Source organism: Pelodiscus sinensis, chromosome 13 (genome assembly GCF_049634645.1).
Source record: "Pelodiscus sinensis isolate JC-2024 chromosome 13, ASM4963464v1, whole genome shotgun sequence".
NCBI lineage: Eukaryota > Metazoa > Chordata > Testudines > Trionychidae > Pelodiscus > Pelodiscus sinensis.
In genome coordinates this window covers 34,104,872-34,124,076 of record NC_134723.1, presented here as the reverse complement: position 1 = coordinate 34,124,076, position 19,205 = coordinate 34,104,872, and the positions used below count along the sequence as shown (strand labels likewise).

The following is a 19,205-nucleotide window of genomic DNA, read 5'->3' as shown; positions in this document are numbered from 1 at the left end:
TTTGGACCACATGGAATTGTTCTCCATCATGGTGCTCACATGTTGTCCACAGGAAAACATGGGAGGTCCCTGAACAAGCACTACATCAGGCTAGTTTTGTTTTGAATGCCATGGCATAGATAGGGAAAAGACAGCTGAATGGTACCCCAACTAGGCCTGGTTTAAAGCACCCATCGGCTAGTGGCAGCCAAAATACTATGCAGACTAGTTAGCACTGGGTTCCTTGGTCTTCAAGATGAAATGTGATGGTCAACAGCTTCATGTTACTATTCAGCCATATTAGGGGCTGAAAGTCTGTCTCACTTCACCTTTAGGAACTAATAAAATAAATTCATTACCAGGAAGCAAACACCATCAGGTTAGCCACTTACTTTTTTCTCTCCTTCTCCCTTTTAAGAGTCTGTGATCCTCCAGCCTGCTGGGCCTGAGACTGGAGCAATTCAGCTGCCATCTTCCTTTGTTTAAACGCGTTTACTTCATCGTCCAGAGATTTCTTCTTGTCTTCCAGCTTCTTTTTTTCATCCTGATGCAGCTTCTTGAGACGATCAAACTTTTCATGCAGCTAGAGTGAAGAAGAACAGAGGCAGATCATTCAAGCAGAACAAGGCATTAGCAGACACTCCAACACGGAGGTACTGTATTGATTCTTCCTCCATCTGACTCTGCTTGGGAGAACTGATTAGATACCACAAGCCAGTTATCGTAGGTCCATAACAACATGCTATACAGCCCATGGAAATCAGGTGCTTATTATAGTAATGTCAAGAGCAGCAGTGGGCAAAGAACAGCCCACGAGCTGGATCCAGTTTGCCAGGGTTAGCCCCTGACAGGCTACCACTGCTGTATTCACCTGTCTCTCTACAGGTATGGGCAATTGCAGCTTCTGTTGGCAGCGAATCACTGTTCCTGGCCAATGAGAGCTGTGGGAAGCAGTGTCCCGATTGGTGCCACTTCTCCCACAGCTCCCATTGGCTGGGAACGGCAATCTGCAACCAATGGGAGCTGCAGTCACCCATACCTGCAGAGGCACAGATGAACACAGTGGTAGCAGCATAAAGGGGCTAACCTTGGCGAACACCAACATCTTGTTAGCCACCCCTGTCCTACAGCCCCCATTGTGCTACAGAGTAGTAAACCGTCCTTACCCCAAAACATTTACAAATCCTAGGCATTATTTTATTAATATATCATTGAGAAAGGTGTGGATAAAGTGGGAAAATTGGCAGACAATGTATAGTTACAAAAAGTAGCAGTCAACTCCCCCTCCCCCCGCCCAAAACAAAGGAAAAACAAGGAGTCCTTTGGCACCTTAATGACCAACACATTTATTTGGACATAAGCTTTTGTGGACTGGAACTCAGTTCATCAGATGGGTTCTTGCCTTGAAAGCTTATGCCCAAATAAAAGTGTTAGTTTTTAAGGTGGCACAGGGCTCCTTATTGTTTTTGCTGAAACAGACTAACATGACTATGCCTCTAAAATGTGTTTTTATTTATTTCAATCCATTTACTTTACTTTCTAATAGGATCTTTGGGTTATTTTTTGAAAATTTTCTTAAGTACCTACTTAACTACAGAGGTTGGTAAATTATAGGTTTTAGTCTCCAACAGCCAGATATAGATTACAGCTATCTCATGCCATAAACTTTATTCTTACAAGCCATCACATGGCAAGATTTATTCCCCTTATGATGTGCAGGAAGTATGTATGTATGTTTAAATTCCTAGCACATGGGGAAGAGAGACTGAAGATTCCATTTCTTTCAAGGCCCTAGTTTCACTCCTGGCACCTTGGCGCACACACAGCGGACGTGGAGGGGAGTTCAATAAAACAAATGGGAAGAGAACAGACCAGGGATGACCACTGAACTAAGGGGTCCGAGTTCTCCCTAGGCCATGTACACATAATACCTTACATAAATACATCACTTTCACCGTGCTATGATATTATCTGGTAGCCATCACAATAGAAGAATGTTGCATTTTCTTATGGAATAAAAATGTTACAACCAGGTTCCCCCCCCCGCATAAAACAGACACAACCGACTCCATTCTGAGCAAGTCACTATGTGGAGAGAACGTGGCCTAGCTTCAGAATGGCAATTTCAGCACCAATGTTCCTGAGGTGAATTTAATGCTCACAACAGCAGAGAACTGGAGACAGACAGAGCCATCTTTACCTCTTTTTCGGCCTCTTTAAGTTCTGCTTCTTTCTCCTTGACTCTCTGGACGAACATTTGCCTCATCTCCTCTTCCTTTTTCTGTAGTTCCCCCAGAAACTCATTCCTCTTGGCCTCATAGGTCTCTTGTAAGCTAAAGAGGGGAAAAAACACAAATAATCAGTGGTCTAACTTCTGCTCTCAATTCGCGCATCTCCATTAAAAATCATGAGTGTGACTGTACATGGCAGTGCAGAATCTGACCGTGTTGCTCTAATGCCATCAGTCATCTTCAGACATCTCCCTCACTTACGGACCATTGGGGTTCTATGTGTGGCCTATGAGACATTCTGTTTGCTGCTACCCACACACAGGGTTGCCAGATTCTGTTGGCTTTTGTCCACATAATTTTTTTTCCTACTGGTATTACAAAAGTGATATGCATGTAAAGCAAGGGCACGTAAAGCGAGGTGCATGCTGATTGCACACAACATAGTGAGAGCTGTGCTCTCCCTCTGCATCCAATCAAAGCACTGCTATGGCTCAATCGGCACACCGTACAAATTCTAGGCACAGTAGCGCAATTGGAAAAACTACCCTATTCTGGGAAACTATCTTGTTACCCACTGAGATGAAGAAGGGCCACTTGTGCAGCCCACGCACTAGCCTAGATTGCCCCTCATGGTCTTAAGAGAAGGGGCCACTCTAAACCCACATCCAATCACCCTTAGGACTCTGGGGAAGTTTGACTCCTGATCCAAACTTGGCAGAGTAGGTCTGTCTCATTTTGCAATGGGTTTGGCTGACTGTGGGCTGTGCCCACAAAAGCTCATGATACCATCTACATGTTTTGTTAGTCTTTAAAGTGCTACCAGACTATTTGTTGTTTTTTAAGATTATCCTACAAAGACTAACTCCGCTACCCCCTGAAGCTGTTCAAGAACAGTCATCTGCAAATGAATGCCCAACATACCACACCCTCCTCAGATGTCCAGCTTGGAGCAGGAGCAGTGCCTTTGCTTCAGAGATGATAGAGAGCGTCAAACATTCCAGTTCTAGGAGAGTCTCACATCCCCATCATAAGTCAAGCTTTGTTTCTTGTACTGCTTTCCCTTCCTCTCCTCCCTACCGCCCGACATACATTTTCCCTACCCAGTCCTCCTCACCCAGGCCCAGTTTCCTTCCCCCACTTTTCCTATCCACGACTTTTTGAGGTGAATGGAAGGCTTTCAACTGATTTCATTGGGCTTTGGATCAGACCTTCACCATTAAACCCTTCATCCACATATAACATGCTGCTCACTAATCCATACATCTCCAAGGGCCCTTCCTGCCATGCAATTATTAGTTCTGGTCATTATTACAGAGCTTGAATGGATGGGCAAATTACTAGCCCACTACTGCCTGGCTGAACTGTTCTAGCCTCCTAACTTAGCTGTGACTGGATGAAAAAAAGAACAGCAGAAACCACTACTGGATACTCTTGTGACCAGACTGACAAATCGGTCAGGCAAAGCATTTAAAGATGGACATTTTTTCAAAGGGAAACGACTACACCATGCTTTGCAGGGGGTCCCCATGGGGTAAGAGGCTCCTCAGCTTCCTAAGTGAGATTACTTCCCATACTTCTCTGCTTCTGGCGTTCTCCTCGTCAACCCCTCCTCCACCCTGCACCTCATTTCATTCATGCCCCATGCTACACTGTCACTTCGTTTCCTTACTTCTCCTTCCCCCACTTCTCTCTCTCTGTGGTGGAACCTCCCACTGAAGTGTTAAGGAGCTGCGGTGGCGTTACTCAGCAGGGCTGTGAGCAGAGTCCAATTAAGATTCCAAAGATCACACATTTCAGGAGGTTCCAGTTTTCTGCAGAGCCAGATCAGTCAGTGTTCCCTGTAAGCTGAGCGCTTGGGAAGCAGCCCAGAAAAGATTCAAATGTCACTCAGCTGACTAGCAGAGCACCTGGAGTCAGTAGCATGTGTTTCTACTGGCGGTGCACATCCCGACACATGCTTTGGTTCATATAATATTTATTCCACAAGTGGATGGGGGGGGGGGGGAGGAAGGGAGGGAACATGGCACTATACAGTGCTCGTCATCCTGCCTATGCATGTCTCTCAAGCTCCTTGCTCTCCTACAGTCAGTGCTCCAGGGATCGTACCTGAATGGCTTGCTGTCTGGGTCAGTGTCTTTAAATCCCATTTCCTCCAGTTTGCATCGCCGGTACAGCTCATAGTGGCGCGTGTGGGTTTGCTCACGAAGATCCTCCATGTTCACACGGATCAGCATCTCTCTCAGCTTCACAAAGTCGCAGTGAGTTTCATTTTCAACTGTTCAGAGTTGCAAGGAGGAGTTACACAGAGACATATGCACACGTCTTCTCCAGAGACCCTCTCAGCCTTACCCTGCCCCACAAAGAGACTTCAGTAACCCTTTCTGGCATGGAAAACAGCTTCTCTTAAGAGGAGTCCCAAGCAGTGATACACCAAAGCAGTTTTCTCAAACTGTGCTCTGCGGAGCCCGAGGGGCTCCGTGAGGTTGACAAACCGGAAACATCGATAGGTACAACACATACAATCAGTGGACCGCTGGGGCTCCGCATACATTTTTATGCATGTAAAGGGCTCCAGAGCCCCAAAAGTTTGAGAAGCGCAGCACTAAAGGATTCAAAGGCACAGAGGTGCCCAACAGCAGAGCTACAACCAGAGACTGATGTGGACTCAGTCCTGCTTCCTCTGGTGAGATCACACTGCCAGTGGGGAGAACGGTCACAGCATGCCCAGCCAACACCAGCAAGCAGCACTCACCTTGCACTGTGCCCCAGGGATACTGACGGATTTTCATCATTTTATTTCCTATTTTCTGTTCCTCTGTGCTGCCAATCACTGCAAACGGCAAGTGGGCCTGAAACGTTTCAACAGGCCCATATTAGTCACCTTTCACTGGTCCCAACTCAGCCTCCCATCCCATAAATCCGGTCACTAAAGTGGGGCAGGGCAGTGGCTCCAGGCCATGACAAGGAAGAGCTGTGGGGATTTTACTGTTGCTAATTGTTACTGCTCTCTAGTCATGACCTCGCTGCCCCAGCTGAACCAGCACAGAGTTAGTGCCCGGACACACATGGGACCAACTCTGCTATTGGTCCTGCCCTAGCAGGCTCACTCTGACTGAGGGGTTAGTTCTGGTGTGGAACCAGCAAGACACCAATCGGTGCTTCCTTTGCTTTCTTCAGCTCTCAACACATTTTCCCTCTTTAAGACACTCAGGAACTCAGTACTCATGAATGTGACCATCTTGGAGGTTGTTCTACAGAACTCTAGCTATAGGACAGAAGCAGGCCCTTCCCTGCTGACATGTCTATGGGGGTAGATCAGTCTCCATTCCCATTCACACCTTGGTCCCCGCACTGAGCCTGCCAGCCAAGATGCCAGCCGTGATGGTTTCTCTCAATGTGGACAAATGGCTATTGTGAGCCGACATAAAACTAGCAAGATGGCAGCAACCTGCAGTTACCATGAGCTGCAATGCATCGGAACCAGCAACCTAGAAATAAAAGGGTTGCCCGCTACCAGAGTGATCTAGTCTAGCACGAGAGCCTTTAGATCCAACTCGGCAAGGAGTCTTGTGGCACCTTCGTCAGTGGGTCTTTGCCCACGAAAGCTTATGCTCCAACACTTCAGTTAGTCTATAAGGTGCCACAGGACTCCTCGCCGCTTTTGCAGATTCAGACTAACACAGCTACCCCTCTGATACTAGATCAAACTCGATTCTCTAACGGCTTTGAATCCACTCACTCAGCCTTTGAGTTCATGAGGGGTATTTATGAAGTAGCCAATGGCAGCAATTGACTCACTCAACAATATAGGAAAGGAAAGAAACCCAGGTCAAGTTAGGGAGACAAACCAAGGAGACATTTTGAAAGAGGACAAGAGTAGGAGAATGGAAGCAGTGCTCTGATTAGCTGGGATGTATTAACTTAATTTTCCTATAAGCACATGGACTCTAGGGTTGTTTCAGCTGGATTAATCCCTGCATTTTTTTTCAAACCCTAAACTGCATCAGTTTACCTGCTTACCCTCAACGAAAGCACGTTCTACCCTGCACTTGTACATCTTGTAAACTTCGGAAACATCCTCTCTGCATGGCCCTTTGTCTTTGCTGTGCCAATTTACACCGCATGGTCTCACTCACTTCCCAGGTGTGCAAAAAGGCCAATGAGGGCTGCTCTCCACTCCAAAGCAGCAAGCCTGAAAGATTTGAGAATTTCATCCTTCTTTTCATTTTGGGATATTGGCACCCCACGAGTAACAGAACACAGCATGGCCTAAGAGACCAAATATAGGGTTTGAAGCCACTTCCAGGGTGTGTCTCTGACTCTGCTACCAATTCCTTCCTGGACTCTGGGTAAGTCACATAACCGCTCAGTCTCAGCTTCCCATTGTAAAACGGAGACCATATCTAACAACCTCAAATGGTTCCTGTGCAAATGAAAGATTGAAAAATATAAGGAGCTCTATAAACGTTAAGCTGCTGCTCCTAGTCAGCTTGTAGGAGCTCTTCATCCCATCCTCTAAAACCTTCCAGAAAAGCTGTAGCAGCTGAACTAAAAATGCTGTTCCCTTAGTACTTTATTCTGTCTGCTGTGTGACGCATTAGACCTGAAGGGTGGGCGGCGGGGTGGATAGGGGAATATAGCACATTCTGCGCTACAGTGAACAAATCACACTCTGTATTTCACTGTTTAAAATAAGCAGACAGCTCCTTCTCTCCCTCCATCGATCCGTAGGCTAGATACCATGCGACATTTGCTAGTAAGAGCCATTAAGCTGAACTGAATTCTGAGTAATTAATGTAGCCATGGGATACCAATTATACCAGTAAGATCAATGACCTTGGCTTTGCTTATAGGAATAAAGAATAAGGATTTAAGATCACAAGTAGGTTGAAAATTTGTTTGGATTAGTGACAAGAATCAATAAGAGCACAAAGCACACAGAGGGGAATGTGGAGAGATTTGTTTTTAAGTTGAAAGGGCTGTATTAGAGCCAGCTCAACCCACTCTCTGACACAGAGCCAGAGACCCGTCCTTCAATCCCTGAGTAGCCATGAGATACAAGAATCTTGGTGGTGCAGCAGGTCGAGTCCCTAGAAAAGGGGAGGAAGCATCAATCTGTAAGCATCACTCTGTCACCACTTTAGAGTCAAGCCTCAGTTCCACAGGAAACCATGGCCAGCCCTAGTTAGCCTGAAGGGTGGCCAGATATGATTGGGGAAGTAAGGAAGAAGTATGTACACAGGGTGGGGAAGTCTCAGTGCATAGAAGCTCCCCAGGAAAAGTGGGGTGGGCGCAGTGGTGCATGGAGAATAGCTAGTATGTTAGTGACTGATCCTGCCATGGGAGTTTTCCTATTGGCTTGAGTAAAGCAGGATTGAGTTCCTAGTAATTTTAATGGTGGTAAGCTTCAGATAAAGGATTAGAAGCTTTTTTCCACCTGAACACATCAGTGACATAGAAACCGCCACATGGGTTTAAATCCGGCTACTGAGTAACAAACAAAACACACTACAACAATGCCTGTTTGTATCAACAACAGACTGAGATGAGCTACCTGGCCTTCTCCTGGGCCATGCTGCTCTCATCCTGATGGTCAGAGCAAAGGCATGAACATACTGTACAATCAACCAATCAATCTAGTCTGAGTACTGAGATGGACCCTTAACTCCACAGGGCCAGGCAACTGTTCAATCCCTTAAGAATGTTCTGGGCTAGGTTCTATGTGGACTGACACCTCTACAGTCTCACTGAAATCATCAGGCTTGGAAGGGTGTGTGTTAGTATAGACGTGGGCCCATTACGTTCAATTTTAGCTCCTTCTGCATGAAGAAACAGAGAAAACTTTAGGAAGCAAAGCAGCCAAAGGGAAGAAATGCAACCTCATAGCTGGAAAGTAGACAGCTGCTGGAAATTAGCTAACGGCGCAGGTCTGGAAATTCAGTGCTATACTTTTAAAGAAAACAGATAAACAGTTATTGAACTGGAAACATTTGTGTGTTCTCATTTAAAATGTATTTATTGTTTTCAAGACAGAAAAATGACACACACCCCCAACCCATTCAGTCCAGAGACCTGAAGGGAAACATCTACACATGAAAGTGGAAGGAATTCATATTAGCAACTGCCCAGAAAAACAGGATATTGCCACCTACAAGATCATGAATGGGAGATTTGTTTCCTACAGCACTGTGTAGGAACAGCCAAATACAGCTTCCAGAAAACAAATATTTGAAAGAAAAGATTAAAAAAGTAACTGGACTAAAAGAGAGTAATGAGGTAGATCAAGGACAGAATTCTCCCCTCAGTTACACTAGCACAAGTCAGGAATAACTGACGATTTTAATGCAGATATACAAGTGGAGTAACTATCAACAGAATGTGCCATTTATGCTGAGTTCACCACCATGGTACAGGTAATCGTCAGTCCACATTAACTTTCTTTGAACAACTGTCAGAAATCACTAATGTACAGACAGAATTGTTCTTTCACAATGGCCAGTTTATAAACAGCAGTTACTGCACAGTGCTAGAACTTTACTGGGAAGTCTCAGAGCTGGCTCCCAGCTTTTTACTGAGCTTCTTGGAAAGAATCAATTCAGAAAGATTTTAACATTCACTACAATAAACCTTCCGATTTTTTACAAGGACTTTCTTATGATATCCTGCCTGTTTCAGATCTAATGTTCTCTCATCACAGGAGAGCTTTACATTTTACTTGTTGGCTCTTTGCTTTCAGATAAATAACCCAGAGGTTTTGTAACTTTGTCTGTTACCAAATCTGGATGCTTATACAGGTTGAACCTCCCTGGTCCAGCACCCTTAGAACCTTCATTATGTTGGGCATGTCACTTAACTTCTGCTTCACTTTCCCAGCTGGTTTAGAGGGGTAGCCGTGTTAGTCTGTAACTGGAAAATCAAACAACGAATAGTCCTGCAGCACCCTGAAGACTAACAGGACATGTAGCTTTCGTGGGCACAACCTACTTTTTCAGATGCATGGAGGTTGCACCAGCTACATGTTTTGTTAGTCTTTAATGTGCTGCTGGACTATTTGTTGCTTTTTAAGTTTTTGCCAGCTGGATAATGCGATCTTGGAAAAATGAATGTGAAGTGGAAAGGCAGGGGAAGAGGGCCAGCCTCTCCGCTGGGCTCCACTCCCCAGCCTCAGTTCCTGGCTGCCCCACCACCCTGCTGGCACTCCCAGCAGCCCAGCTAGCTGCAGGCTTTGCTGCCCCATGAGTTCCAGCTCTGCTAGCAGGCTCTGCTCTTCACCACTGGCAGCCTCTGCCACTGGGGCTCTCTAGTCCCACAACATCCAGACCAGAGAGTCCTGGACCACAGAGCTTCAACATGTACCCTTACTAAAACCCTTTGAACTTATCCCTAAAATGAAATACGAGACAGGTCAACGTGTAGTGACTACATGATTAACTAATAAACTCGGGCTTATTGGTTAATTCTATCGACTGCACGTACTTCTCCCCACTTTGCTGCCTCTGTATGATAAGCAATGAGGGGGGGCAGGCAGGAGCCATCTGCTCCCACACCGCTGCCTCTATTAGAGGCAGCAGCGCTAGGGGGAGGGAAGGGGCACAGAAGGCTGCCAGACAGCAGCCTCTATCCATGGGGAGCCTCATGCCACTGCAGACAAAGACTACCCTGTGGGATGTCAGCACAGTTCTTGTCCGCAGGGAGCTCGGGCCCACGGGGACAGGGGCTTCTGCCACCCCGCACTGCTGCATCTGTATCTGATGGAGAGGCAGCAGTGAGGAATGGCAGGAGGCTTCCCCAGGACTATCGGATAATCTTTTAATGGCTAAGATTTGATTCAGTTACATGATTATTCAATTAATCAGTATCTAACATCCCTATTTCATATGAGTAAGCAAAACACTTTGCAAACAATCAAGCCTCACAACATCCTTATCAAGTATTCAATTATTGCCCCCATTTTACACGAGTAAACTGAAGTAGCTTTTCTAAAAGTCATGCAGCTACTGATTGATGGAAGGAAGGACTGCAACCCCAGAGTTCTGGCTCAAAAGCCTGTACTCTGCCCACAAGAAATCACACCATCTGTTCGAACTATTTTATCATCTGGCTGTTATTTTAATCTTAAAAGCAGAGTATCTTCTATCACATTTCTAATTTTAGTTTATTTGGATTTTTTCAAACTATCATAACAGAGGGGCCCAGGCAATGTTCCTGGCACAGTCTTTCAAAAATACACTAAACAAGCAAACAGCTCTGTCACTTCCTCCAGATCAAATCAAGTAACCTAGCAACAGCATCGACATAATGAGGATTAATTGATCATGTCCGTACAGGAGAGTTTTGATTTGCACAAATATGAATGATCTAGTATTTTAAGAGAAACGTAATTCTGTCCTTGGTATGTAGATCTGGAGAGAAATGAGAAGAGGAATGGAAGGCCTCTCCGTCTTTTAGAGAAGTTTTTAAATAAGCCAATCCTATCTTCTGCTCCAAATGTTAATTTAAAAAGTAAAGAATCTTTCTGCTTTTGCCTTATGCATTATTCTTACAGGTTTCAATCACTCTACCAAATTATCTCCAGCACCTGAAATCAAAGCAGATTTGCTTTATGCAATTAAATTAAATGATTATAATCTATCTTCTCCATGTTTGATAAAATACTGGAATCAAATTCAAATTCCGTCCTGTATAATCATCGGTCCTCATAAACCCGGCAATTATAATTTCCATCGGTGTAATGTGAGAATTTAAATCAGAGTCTTCCTCTTTGATCAACCGCTGGCAATTTACAGTGTATTTAAAATCTGTGAGGGCAACTCCCATTCAAGAGAAATTAAAATGACCAAAGCATAGTGACTGATATTTACCCCTGACTTTAGTATTACTAAGAAAGTGGTCGTTGTTCCTCGGTCAATTTTTTCCCCAACAATAGTTCCAAGGAAGCAAGATCCAACAGCAAAACCATTCAAATAACAAGAGCAAGCCACAACAGAAAGTACAGACCAGAGCCACTCTAAGCACACACCCGTCTCTAAAGATTCTTTCCACTTCACATTTTTCCAAGTAGACATTATGCAGCTGGGAAAGTGAGGTAGAGGTTAAATGACATGCCCAACATAACAGAGCAGCCAGTGTCACAGTCGGGGCCACACACAATCCAGTCTTCCCCCCTCCACTTCCTGTCCTTTGTTCCAACCCTAAGCAGTGCTGGTTCCCTTTTACATGTTCTCATTAGATAAAGTCACAGAAAATACTGTCCCAATACCTTTGGCAGAAAATGCCTTTTCCATCTTAAATCTTTAGAGAATGATTGAGATGTGAGAAGATAAGAACATGAAGCTGTCCGTTTTCCAGGAGGCCAAGGTATTTACAGGGACAGTGAACACCGTGATCAGATGCAGGACACAGGTTCTTGGATCTGAATCACAATTCAATGGCAAGCAGAAAAATTGCCAACACAAGTTTTGTGGGTGCAAGAGGTGGGCCTCTCTGCATTATGGTGGAAATCCAGACGTGCACAGGAGAATTTCTCTGAGTCATAGGGAAAGAGCTGTTATTTGGAAAAAGCTAAGGTGCCGCAAGCCTTTTTGGGGAGTGGAAACATTGTGATGATTAATTACAAGCACACAGTCCATCTGCTTTCTAGTTATGGCCAAAAACACGCCACCTTCATCAAAGCACGGCAGCCAGATGAATTTCTGGCTCTGAAAGCATCGAGACAACACAGAGCAACTAGAGCCAGCAAGGGGGGTTATTGTTGTGCAAAGACATGGTTACATGACGAGGAAGACCCAAAAGTATGACTCTGCAAGAAAAAGAAGAATGCAGAAATACCAAAACAGAAATGGGGAGGAGAACAGCATAGAAGCACGAATGCATCACTGTGTCTAACATAGACAACACTGATCTGAATAAGGCAAATCCCAGAACACCACTCATGTCATAGGATCAGACTTACACATCTACCCTTACCTTCCATTTGTCTGTCAGCAGCTGCAGCACATACGCATCCAGACAGCCACAAAGGGGCTAAAAGGATGCATTATTTCCTACTGTGACCGGTCATTAAGAAAGGTAGTAAAGAAAGCATGGGACTCTGCTGGCCGGGGTGAGTTTGGGTAACTGGAGAGAAGTGCTGATTTGAAAAACTGAGGATGGACCCCTCTGGCATTCCCCTAACCTACAGTGATGTTCGTCCATGCCACTCCTGCAGAGGAACACCCACCCTCAGGAAAAGAGCAGCCCAGTGCCAACAAAGCCACCCCTCCACATCTATGGGCAGCATCTACCAATTAAGCCATGTTAGGAGAGGGCAGGGACAGCTGACTGAGGTCAGACGGGCACAGCAGAATGGGAAATTTAACACCCTCCCTGACAGAATTTATAGGAAAACCTTTTAGCCCATTGCACTCTGAATCTGGACCAACCAGACTACTGAGCCCCCCCCCCAGAAACTGTTCCGTCTAAATTACATTGAATCAACGGAATTCTTCCACAAATGATTCTGACCCCAATGAAGAAGTAAATTAATCCCTTTCCTCCCCTCCCCCCCCCAATCTCCAAAACAATTCATCTCTTAAAATGTCAAGAAGTAATAATGGCACATTTTAAACCAAGGTAAGACATTAAAGGTGACCCGGAAATGTGGGAGGCAGGGGAAGGTTTTTTTTCTTTCACTTCTTTACAGATATACAAAAGCAGAGATCCCCGAACTGTGTGCTATGCCCCCTCTAGGGCCACCCACCTCGACTCTGCCCCTCGCTTTACTCCCTGCCTGGCCCCAGTCCAACCCTGCACTCAAACACGCTCTGGCCACAGCTCTACCCTTGGCCATCCCTCAGCTGCAACCACAGCCTCCTTGCCCTGTCTGCACCTGTCAGCCGACAGTCTCACGTCTGGCTACAGCACCCCACCTTTGCCCAGAAGCCATGGCCCCACCCCCAGCTCAGCACTTGGGGGGGCAGACAAGGAAAAAGGGGAAGGTCATGAAACATTTGGGGATCCCTACCTTAAAGGATATTTCGAGAAAAAAAGACACCATTTTGCTTGTTTTTTAATATTTAAGTTGCGCCTGCCTTGCAACTTGAGGGGCAACTGGGAAAACTAATGAATTATAACAGCACTAGAGGCAGGCCACAGAGTTGGCTGTTTCACACACTTTGGATAGAACTGAACTATAAATATAAAATTGCAGCAAAATCCTCTTATTGCTCTTTAAAGAGGAATAAAGCAGAAAATGAACAAAAAAAAATCAGCAGGGTGTGGGGCAAGTCACAGTTATTGTTACTTACATTCATTGTCCCGTTTATCTCAGCCACCGATTCGTCGTCTGTTGGGAACTGGTAGATCTGCACCCCATTGCTGACCAGTTCACTTGTAATTTTAATTTTAAATTTTGTCAGTTCACTCTTGGAAATGGCATCGGATTTGGCAATGATGGGAATGATATTCACCTGAAAGGGAAGCAGTAAAAAAAGGGTTTAGTCTTCACTCAGTGACAGCAGTGAAATGAGCAATTTCCATGTCTAGCAAGAAAACGTAGGGCCACATGAAGAATTTAAGTGTGTACTATGCAGCCTTCTCAGTAACTCTGCAGCATAACCTGCACTAGCTCAAGGAATGGAAGGTGGGGAGGAACCCTGGGACAGATCTGTGAGGTTCCACAAGAGTAATCAGAGAAAAAGGAAAAGAGGATTGAGGTGATCTGCCCCGTACCTTACTGTCGAGCTTCTTCATTGTTACCAAGTCCAGAGACTTCAGGGAATGGCCTGTGGGTGCGATGAAGTACAAGCAGGCATGGATACGGGAGTCATGGAAGTTGTGCAAGACTCTCTTTATCTTCAGTTCCTCTTGCAAGTAGGCTTCAAACTGGGCATCAATGAACTCAACGATGGGCTTATAGCTTTGGGGGATAGGCGGAGAGAGAAAAAACTGTTCATTTTGCAATACAGAGCATTGTCCATCACTCAGGCTCCATCATTACAGTTTACTAACCCAGAGTGCAGCCGCCTGTGAAACTTGCTCTTTTGTAAACAGTTTGCCTTGTGCTAGGACATTGGAATTCTCATGCCCAGTGACCCTCTTAGTCCCCTGTACCTTGTGTGACAGACATCAGCCCCAGATGCTTCAGAGAAAGCGCAAGAAACCTCGTGAAAGGATGGTTACAGAATAACCTGCCTACAGGGAAGTTCCTCTTTTACCCATGGCAGTTAGTGGCCTGTCAACTTATGCCTTGAAGCGTGAGGGTTTATATCTTACTCTCACATACCTCTAGAAATTATCATATAAATGTCTAATCAGGTCTTGGCCTCATTATTGTCATGTGCCCATGAGTTTAACTGCATTTTTATTCTCATGGGGTGGCTTTAACACCACCAGTCAATTTAATCCTCCTACTACCACAGGAAGTCTATTTTCTGCAACGTGCTCTCATTTGTTTCCCTGTAGAGAGATTTGAAACCCTGAGTAGGGATATAAAATCCTAGTGAATCAGTTAACTGGTTAAACCTCAGGTTTAATTGGGTAACCGATTAGATGGGATCCAGCCCCCTTCCCTCTATGCAGCCCCACACAGGGGTGGGGTGGTCCCTGCTCCCATCCCTCCCCCACTGCATGGGCAGGTCAGTCCTAACCCCTGTGGGGCTGGAGCAACATTTCACCTGCAGCAGGCCACGGGCTGCTCCGAGGTACTGGTTAACTAGATTACCCATTCACATCCCTAATACCGACTACTGGACACATGGAAACAGAGTGACTATCGCTTAACTGCCAAGATTGCTTATTTTAAAAAAAATATGCTGAAGTAACTTCATCCAGAGACCCTCTGCAGAAAACTACAAATGAGGAGGAAGGTATTTCTGTGATCAACACTCTGCTCTTGAACCCTAAAAATGGATGTACAGTGGTACCACTCTGTTTAAGGGCCTGGAAAGGCAAGTCAGCAAGGACCAGACCAGTTCCCACAGAGCATCTAATTAAGGTCATGTCCCATTCTCCCACTTGAAAAACCATTGCCAGCCCCCAACAAAGACAAGCAGCCACTGGACCGTAATTGTGGTTTGCATCGCTGAAGCACCAGAGTGAGAGTCAGAAAATACCTCTGCTCTTTAGACAGGGAGTGCTCAGTCATCCAATGGACAGACTGCAGCTTTGGTTACTGAGGAGGGCAGACACAGCTTTCAATCAATGAACCCTGTCTTCTAGCCAATGCTCCATGCAGCACAGACACCAGTAAGAGTCTGAGAAGGTCAAGTACCTGCCTACCTAACCACCATCCTACTCCAAGCAGCCACAAGCAGCAGGGTAGAAATGGGTTTTAAAATGCGATTCCTATGAGGTGAGAAGGCACCTACCACCCTTTCAAAGCCAACTGGACCCGCCTGGGTTGATTCAGGTTAGAGAGCAGATTGGAAACCGCTGTCTAGTTAAGTCAGAGAATAAAAAATACCCTCTTACAAACATCCCCTCACTTCTTTTTGCTTACCTGTCTTCTTTGTTAATCTGGTCCCCAAAGCCCACGGTGCCCACAATGGTCAGTTTCAGGTTAACATTGCTCTCCTGAAGGTCATAAGTACTGGATTTCAGCTGAACTCCAGGTTGTGAGTGAGATGCTGGCTCACCTTCGAATTTAGTATTGAAAAGGGTATCCATAAGAGTGGACTTACCAAGGCCAGTTTCTCCTTTAAAAAAAAAGAAAAGAAAAAGAAAAAGAGGCAAAACATTTTACCAGAGTTGATAGTTCAGCCCATCAAGGTCAGAACGGTTAGCAAGGGCGAAATTTCAACAGATGCAAGCAGAACCCATGGAAGGATGTTAAACTGTGGTTATCTGGCTAATTGTGTAGTTCATACAATTTACATCCACTACACAATTAGTCGATAAGGACCGCTGTGCAGAGCTGTAGCAGGGGTAGCTTCAGGATCCAGCTTGAGCAGGGACTGAGCAATCCTGACGTGTACTGGCTCCAGGACCCACCTGCGCTTCAGCTCTGCATTTTAAATATACTAGCCACTGGGCTCGTGATACACTTAAAATGCAGAGGCGCAGCATCCCAGACCAGTGAGAGCCAATATTGCTCGGTCCAGCTCATGCTAAGTCCAGCATCCCCTGATTGCAGCGGCCAGGGTCTGTTGCCGGATCCATGTGGCCAGCCCGGGCCACCATGAACAGCAGCTGCCTGGTGGCAGCAGCCTCCCCTATCCCCACCTTGCTGCCTCTGATAGAGGCAGTGTGTGTGTTGGGGGGGGGGGGGGGGGGAGTGGGCGCGGCAGCAACACCATGGAAATGGTGCTGGGGGAAATGGCTTTTAAACCTGCTCCACTCCAGCACTGACTCCTGTCTCCCTCACCCCCCCACCACCACGCTGCCTCATTAGGGTTGCCAGGTATTTGAGCTTTCTGTTCGGAAAACAAATTGAGAAAATATAAATGTCCGGTATTTTCTAAACAAGATGTAATGTCGATTGTGATGTAATGTCAAGTGTGTCTGGTATTTTTGTTGAGACCATCTGGCAACTCTATGTCTCACAGAGGCAGCAAGTGGGAAGAGAAAAGTGAGTAATTGATACTCCAGTCGACTATCCAATAAGCTTAGGCTTATGACTACTCACTAACATCCCTAAACCCATGTTCCAAAATGAGCTGCCCAGCGAGTAGAAAGTCACATACAATGGAAGCCTGTATTCACTGGCTACTAGACTGCACAGTGTCATTAAAACCTGCAGATTAAAAGAGATGAAAAGGCAAAGGGGAAGCAGCATTCAGTCCCTGTATAAATCATGTCACTGTGCCTTGAACTGAGTTCTTCTGTACCATAGAGGTGACTGTCACTGTCAAACACAGAGCTCATTAGAAACTTCATTTCCATGAGCACCCAAATTCATGACAACTTTAAACATTGAACAAGTGTGTACATAAATATTACTGGGGGGGGGAGGGTAACAACAGCTTCCCTCATATACTTACCAACTTACCGGTACATGCAAAGGTACGTGTCAGGATTACCCACTGCTCATTAATTTTGATTGGTTGGTTACACTCTAACCATAGGTAAGAATTAATGCAAAAGTCAGAAGGAAAATGGACTAAAACGAAACACCCAGTTGTAGCCATCCACGCTTTTTATTTGTGCTACATTAAGGCACTGACACAGTTTACTGTACTACAGATCAAAGACCATTTGCCCTAAAGGAAAAGGGCACAGGGCTACCACAGCACTACAATCGAGTGTGCAGCTGCTCCCCGAGTTGCTCGGTTGACAATCACATCAGCCTGAGGGCAGAATCAGCATGCCCAAAAGAAAGGGCCTGATCACATGGGCATAGAAACAGATAGGAGACTGTCGCTCAGGCTGCAGTAGAATGTTTGCTCAGCCCCAATATACGAGCCAAACATGGAGCAAATATGTAAAGCATGGCAGAGCACAGCAGCTATTTCCAGAATTTAGATCAGGATTTCAAGACATCTGCTAACAGCTAAGAGAGGGCAGAAAGCACAAACAGATGCCTGTTATCACCCCACAAGGACTTTCTCAAGGATTCCAGGAAGAGGATAGCTTTAAAAAGAGAGAGAGAGAGAATCTAAGCAGATTTTGAGAGGGCTGTGGCATTTCCAGGAATTTCTGCCAAGCTTTCCTGCATATACTGGTGGGATAGGAGAGCTGAAGTAGCAGCATGCCCAATTTATATGGATGCCAACCTCCCTAAATAAGTGCTGAATCCTGCATCAAAAGAAATGTTGCTGCTAACTTTAGTGGGAACACACTCGACCAGGACCAGGAGAGTAGAAGAACTAGACAGTGTCAGAGGGCTTATCCCTTCACTCCCCTACTTCCCTGGTCCTTCTCATGTAAAGCGAGAACAGCAATACCCAAAGTCTGGAGAGGAAAACAATTCAATATTTATGAATCCAGATTCATTTCCTTTTCCCCTTGGGTTTTTTGCACCTCCTTCCTGTTTGTCCCCAATGTATACAGTGATATTTTCAGGTATATCTTAACCCAGTGTTTCTCAACCTTTTTTTTTTTTTTTTAAATAAAGTACCCCTTTTGAAAAAAAATTATTAAGTACCCCCAGGACTCCTGTTCTAACCCAATGCACGCACCCTCCTCCGCCAGAGCCAGGAACCCCCAGCCCTCCCTCTCTAACCCAACGCCCCTCCCCCAGAGCCAGGCACCGGATGTATGGTAATCCTACTTTTGAAGTGCCCACTTCTACCACCTGGCCCTTGTCTGCAGGGAGCAACTGGCCTGCCAGCGTGTGGACCGCCAGCGCTGGGCTCACCGGATGGGGCTGTGCACTCCCACCCAGCGTGGCGCCCGGGGGCAACTCCCCCACCCTTCACTACGCCACTGATGCGGGGTGTGTGTGTGTGTGTGTGTGTGTGTGTGTGTGTCCTTTGAGCAAAGCTTATTGTGCCACTTCACCACCTTTTAGCTCCTCTCTGTAGCACCACAGGAAAGGGGCAATGGGGATGCGTTGTACTGAACTTCTGGCAGCTGGCTGGAGAACCCCAGGGAAGCTGCCGGAAAGAAAAAGAGGTGGCTGTGGAAGTGATTTTTTTTCTTCTCTGCCCAAACAGACACACAGACATCAAGAACCATTAGCACCTTCACTGTGTGTAGAATCTGGTATTGGTCATCTTCCTTTCCAAGTGCAAACTAACGGTTCTTATCAGGCTCTTGTAACTATTTAGTCTTTAATGTGCTACTAGACTGTTTGTTGTTTTTTGAGCCTTTCCTGTTACAACCCTGGCCACCAACAGGTCAATCGGGATCAACAGATCAATTGCAAGGTGTCCTGTCTGCCCCGCCCCCACTTCCTTCCCACCCCCGAGAAGACCCACTACCTACCTCAAGTGAAAATGGAGGTAGTGTCAGCTTCCTGGGGATGGACAGAAGTCCCGCAGCTTAGCGCCACTTCCGGCAATTCCAGAAGTGCACTAGCTGCTCTGCTGGGTGTACTGCGGGAGGGAGCATCGGTTCCCTGCACCGCACAGGAGGGAT

General features: G+C 45.9%; 1 protein-coding gene across 5 annotated transcripts in view; it reads right to left on the bottom strand.

Moving 5' to 3' along the window:
- The window catches only part of SEPTIN6 (septin 6), a 46,422-nt gene that overhangs the window by 9,010 nt on the left and 18,207 nt on the right, over positions 1 to 19,205 (bottom strand). For all 5 annotated transcript variants that reach the window (XM_075941006.1, XM_075941002.1, XM_075941005.1 and 2 more), the window contains exons 3-9: positions 15,688 to 15,883; positions 13,920 to 14,106; positions 13,496 to 13,657; positions 4,963 to 5,059; positions 4,317 to 4,485; positions 2,180 to 2,312; positions 372 to 562 (exon numbers count right to left, since the gene is read on the bottom strand). In XM_075941006.1, coding sequence (XP_075797121.1) covers positions 372 to 562; positions 2,180 to 2,312; positions 4,317 to 4,485; positions 4,963 to 5,059; positions 13,496 to 13,657; positions 13,920 to 14,106; positions 15,688 to 15,883 — 1,135 coding nt within the window. The remainder of the gene's footprint in view (positions 1 to 371; positions 563 to 2,179; positions 2,313 to 4,316; positions 4,486 to 4,962; positions 5,060 to 13,495; positions 13,658 to 13,919; positions 14,107 to 15,687; positions 15,884 to 19,205) is intronic.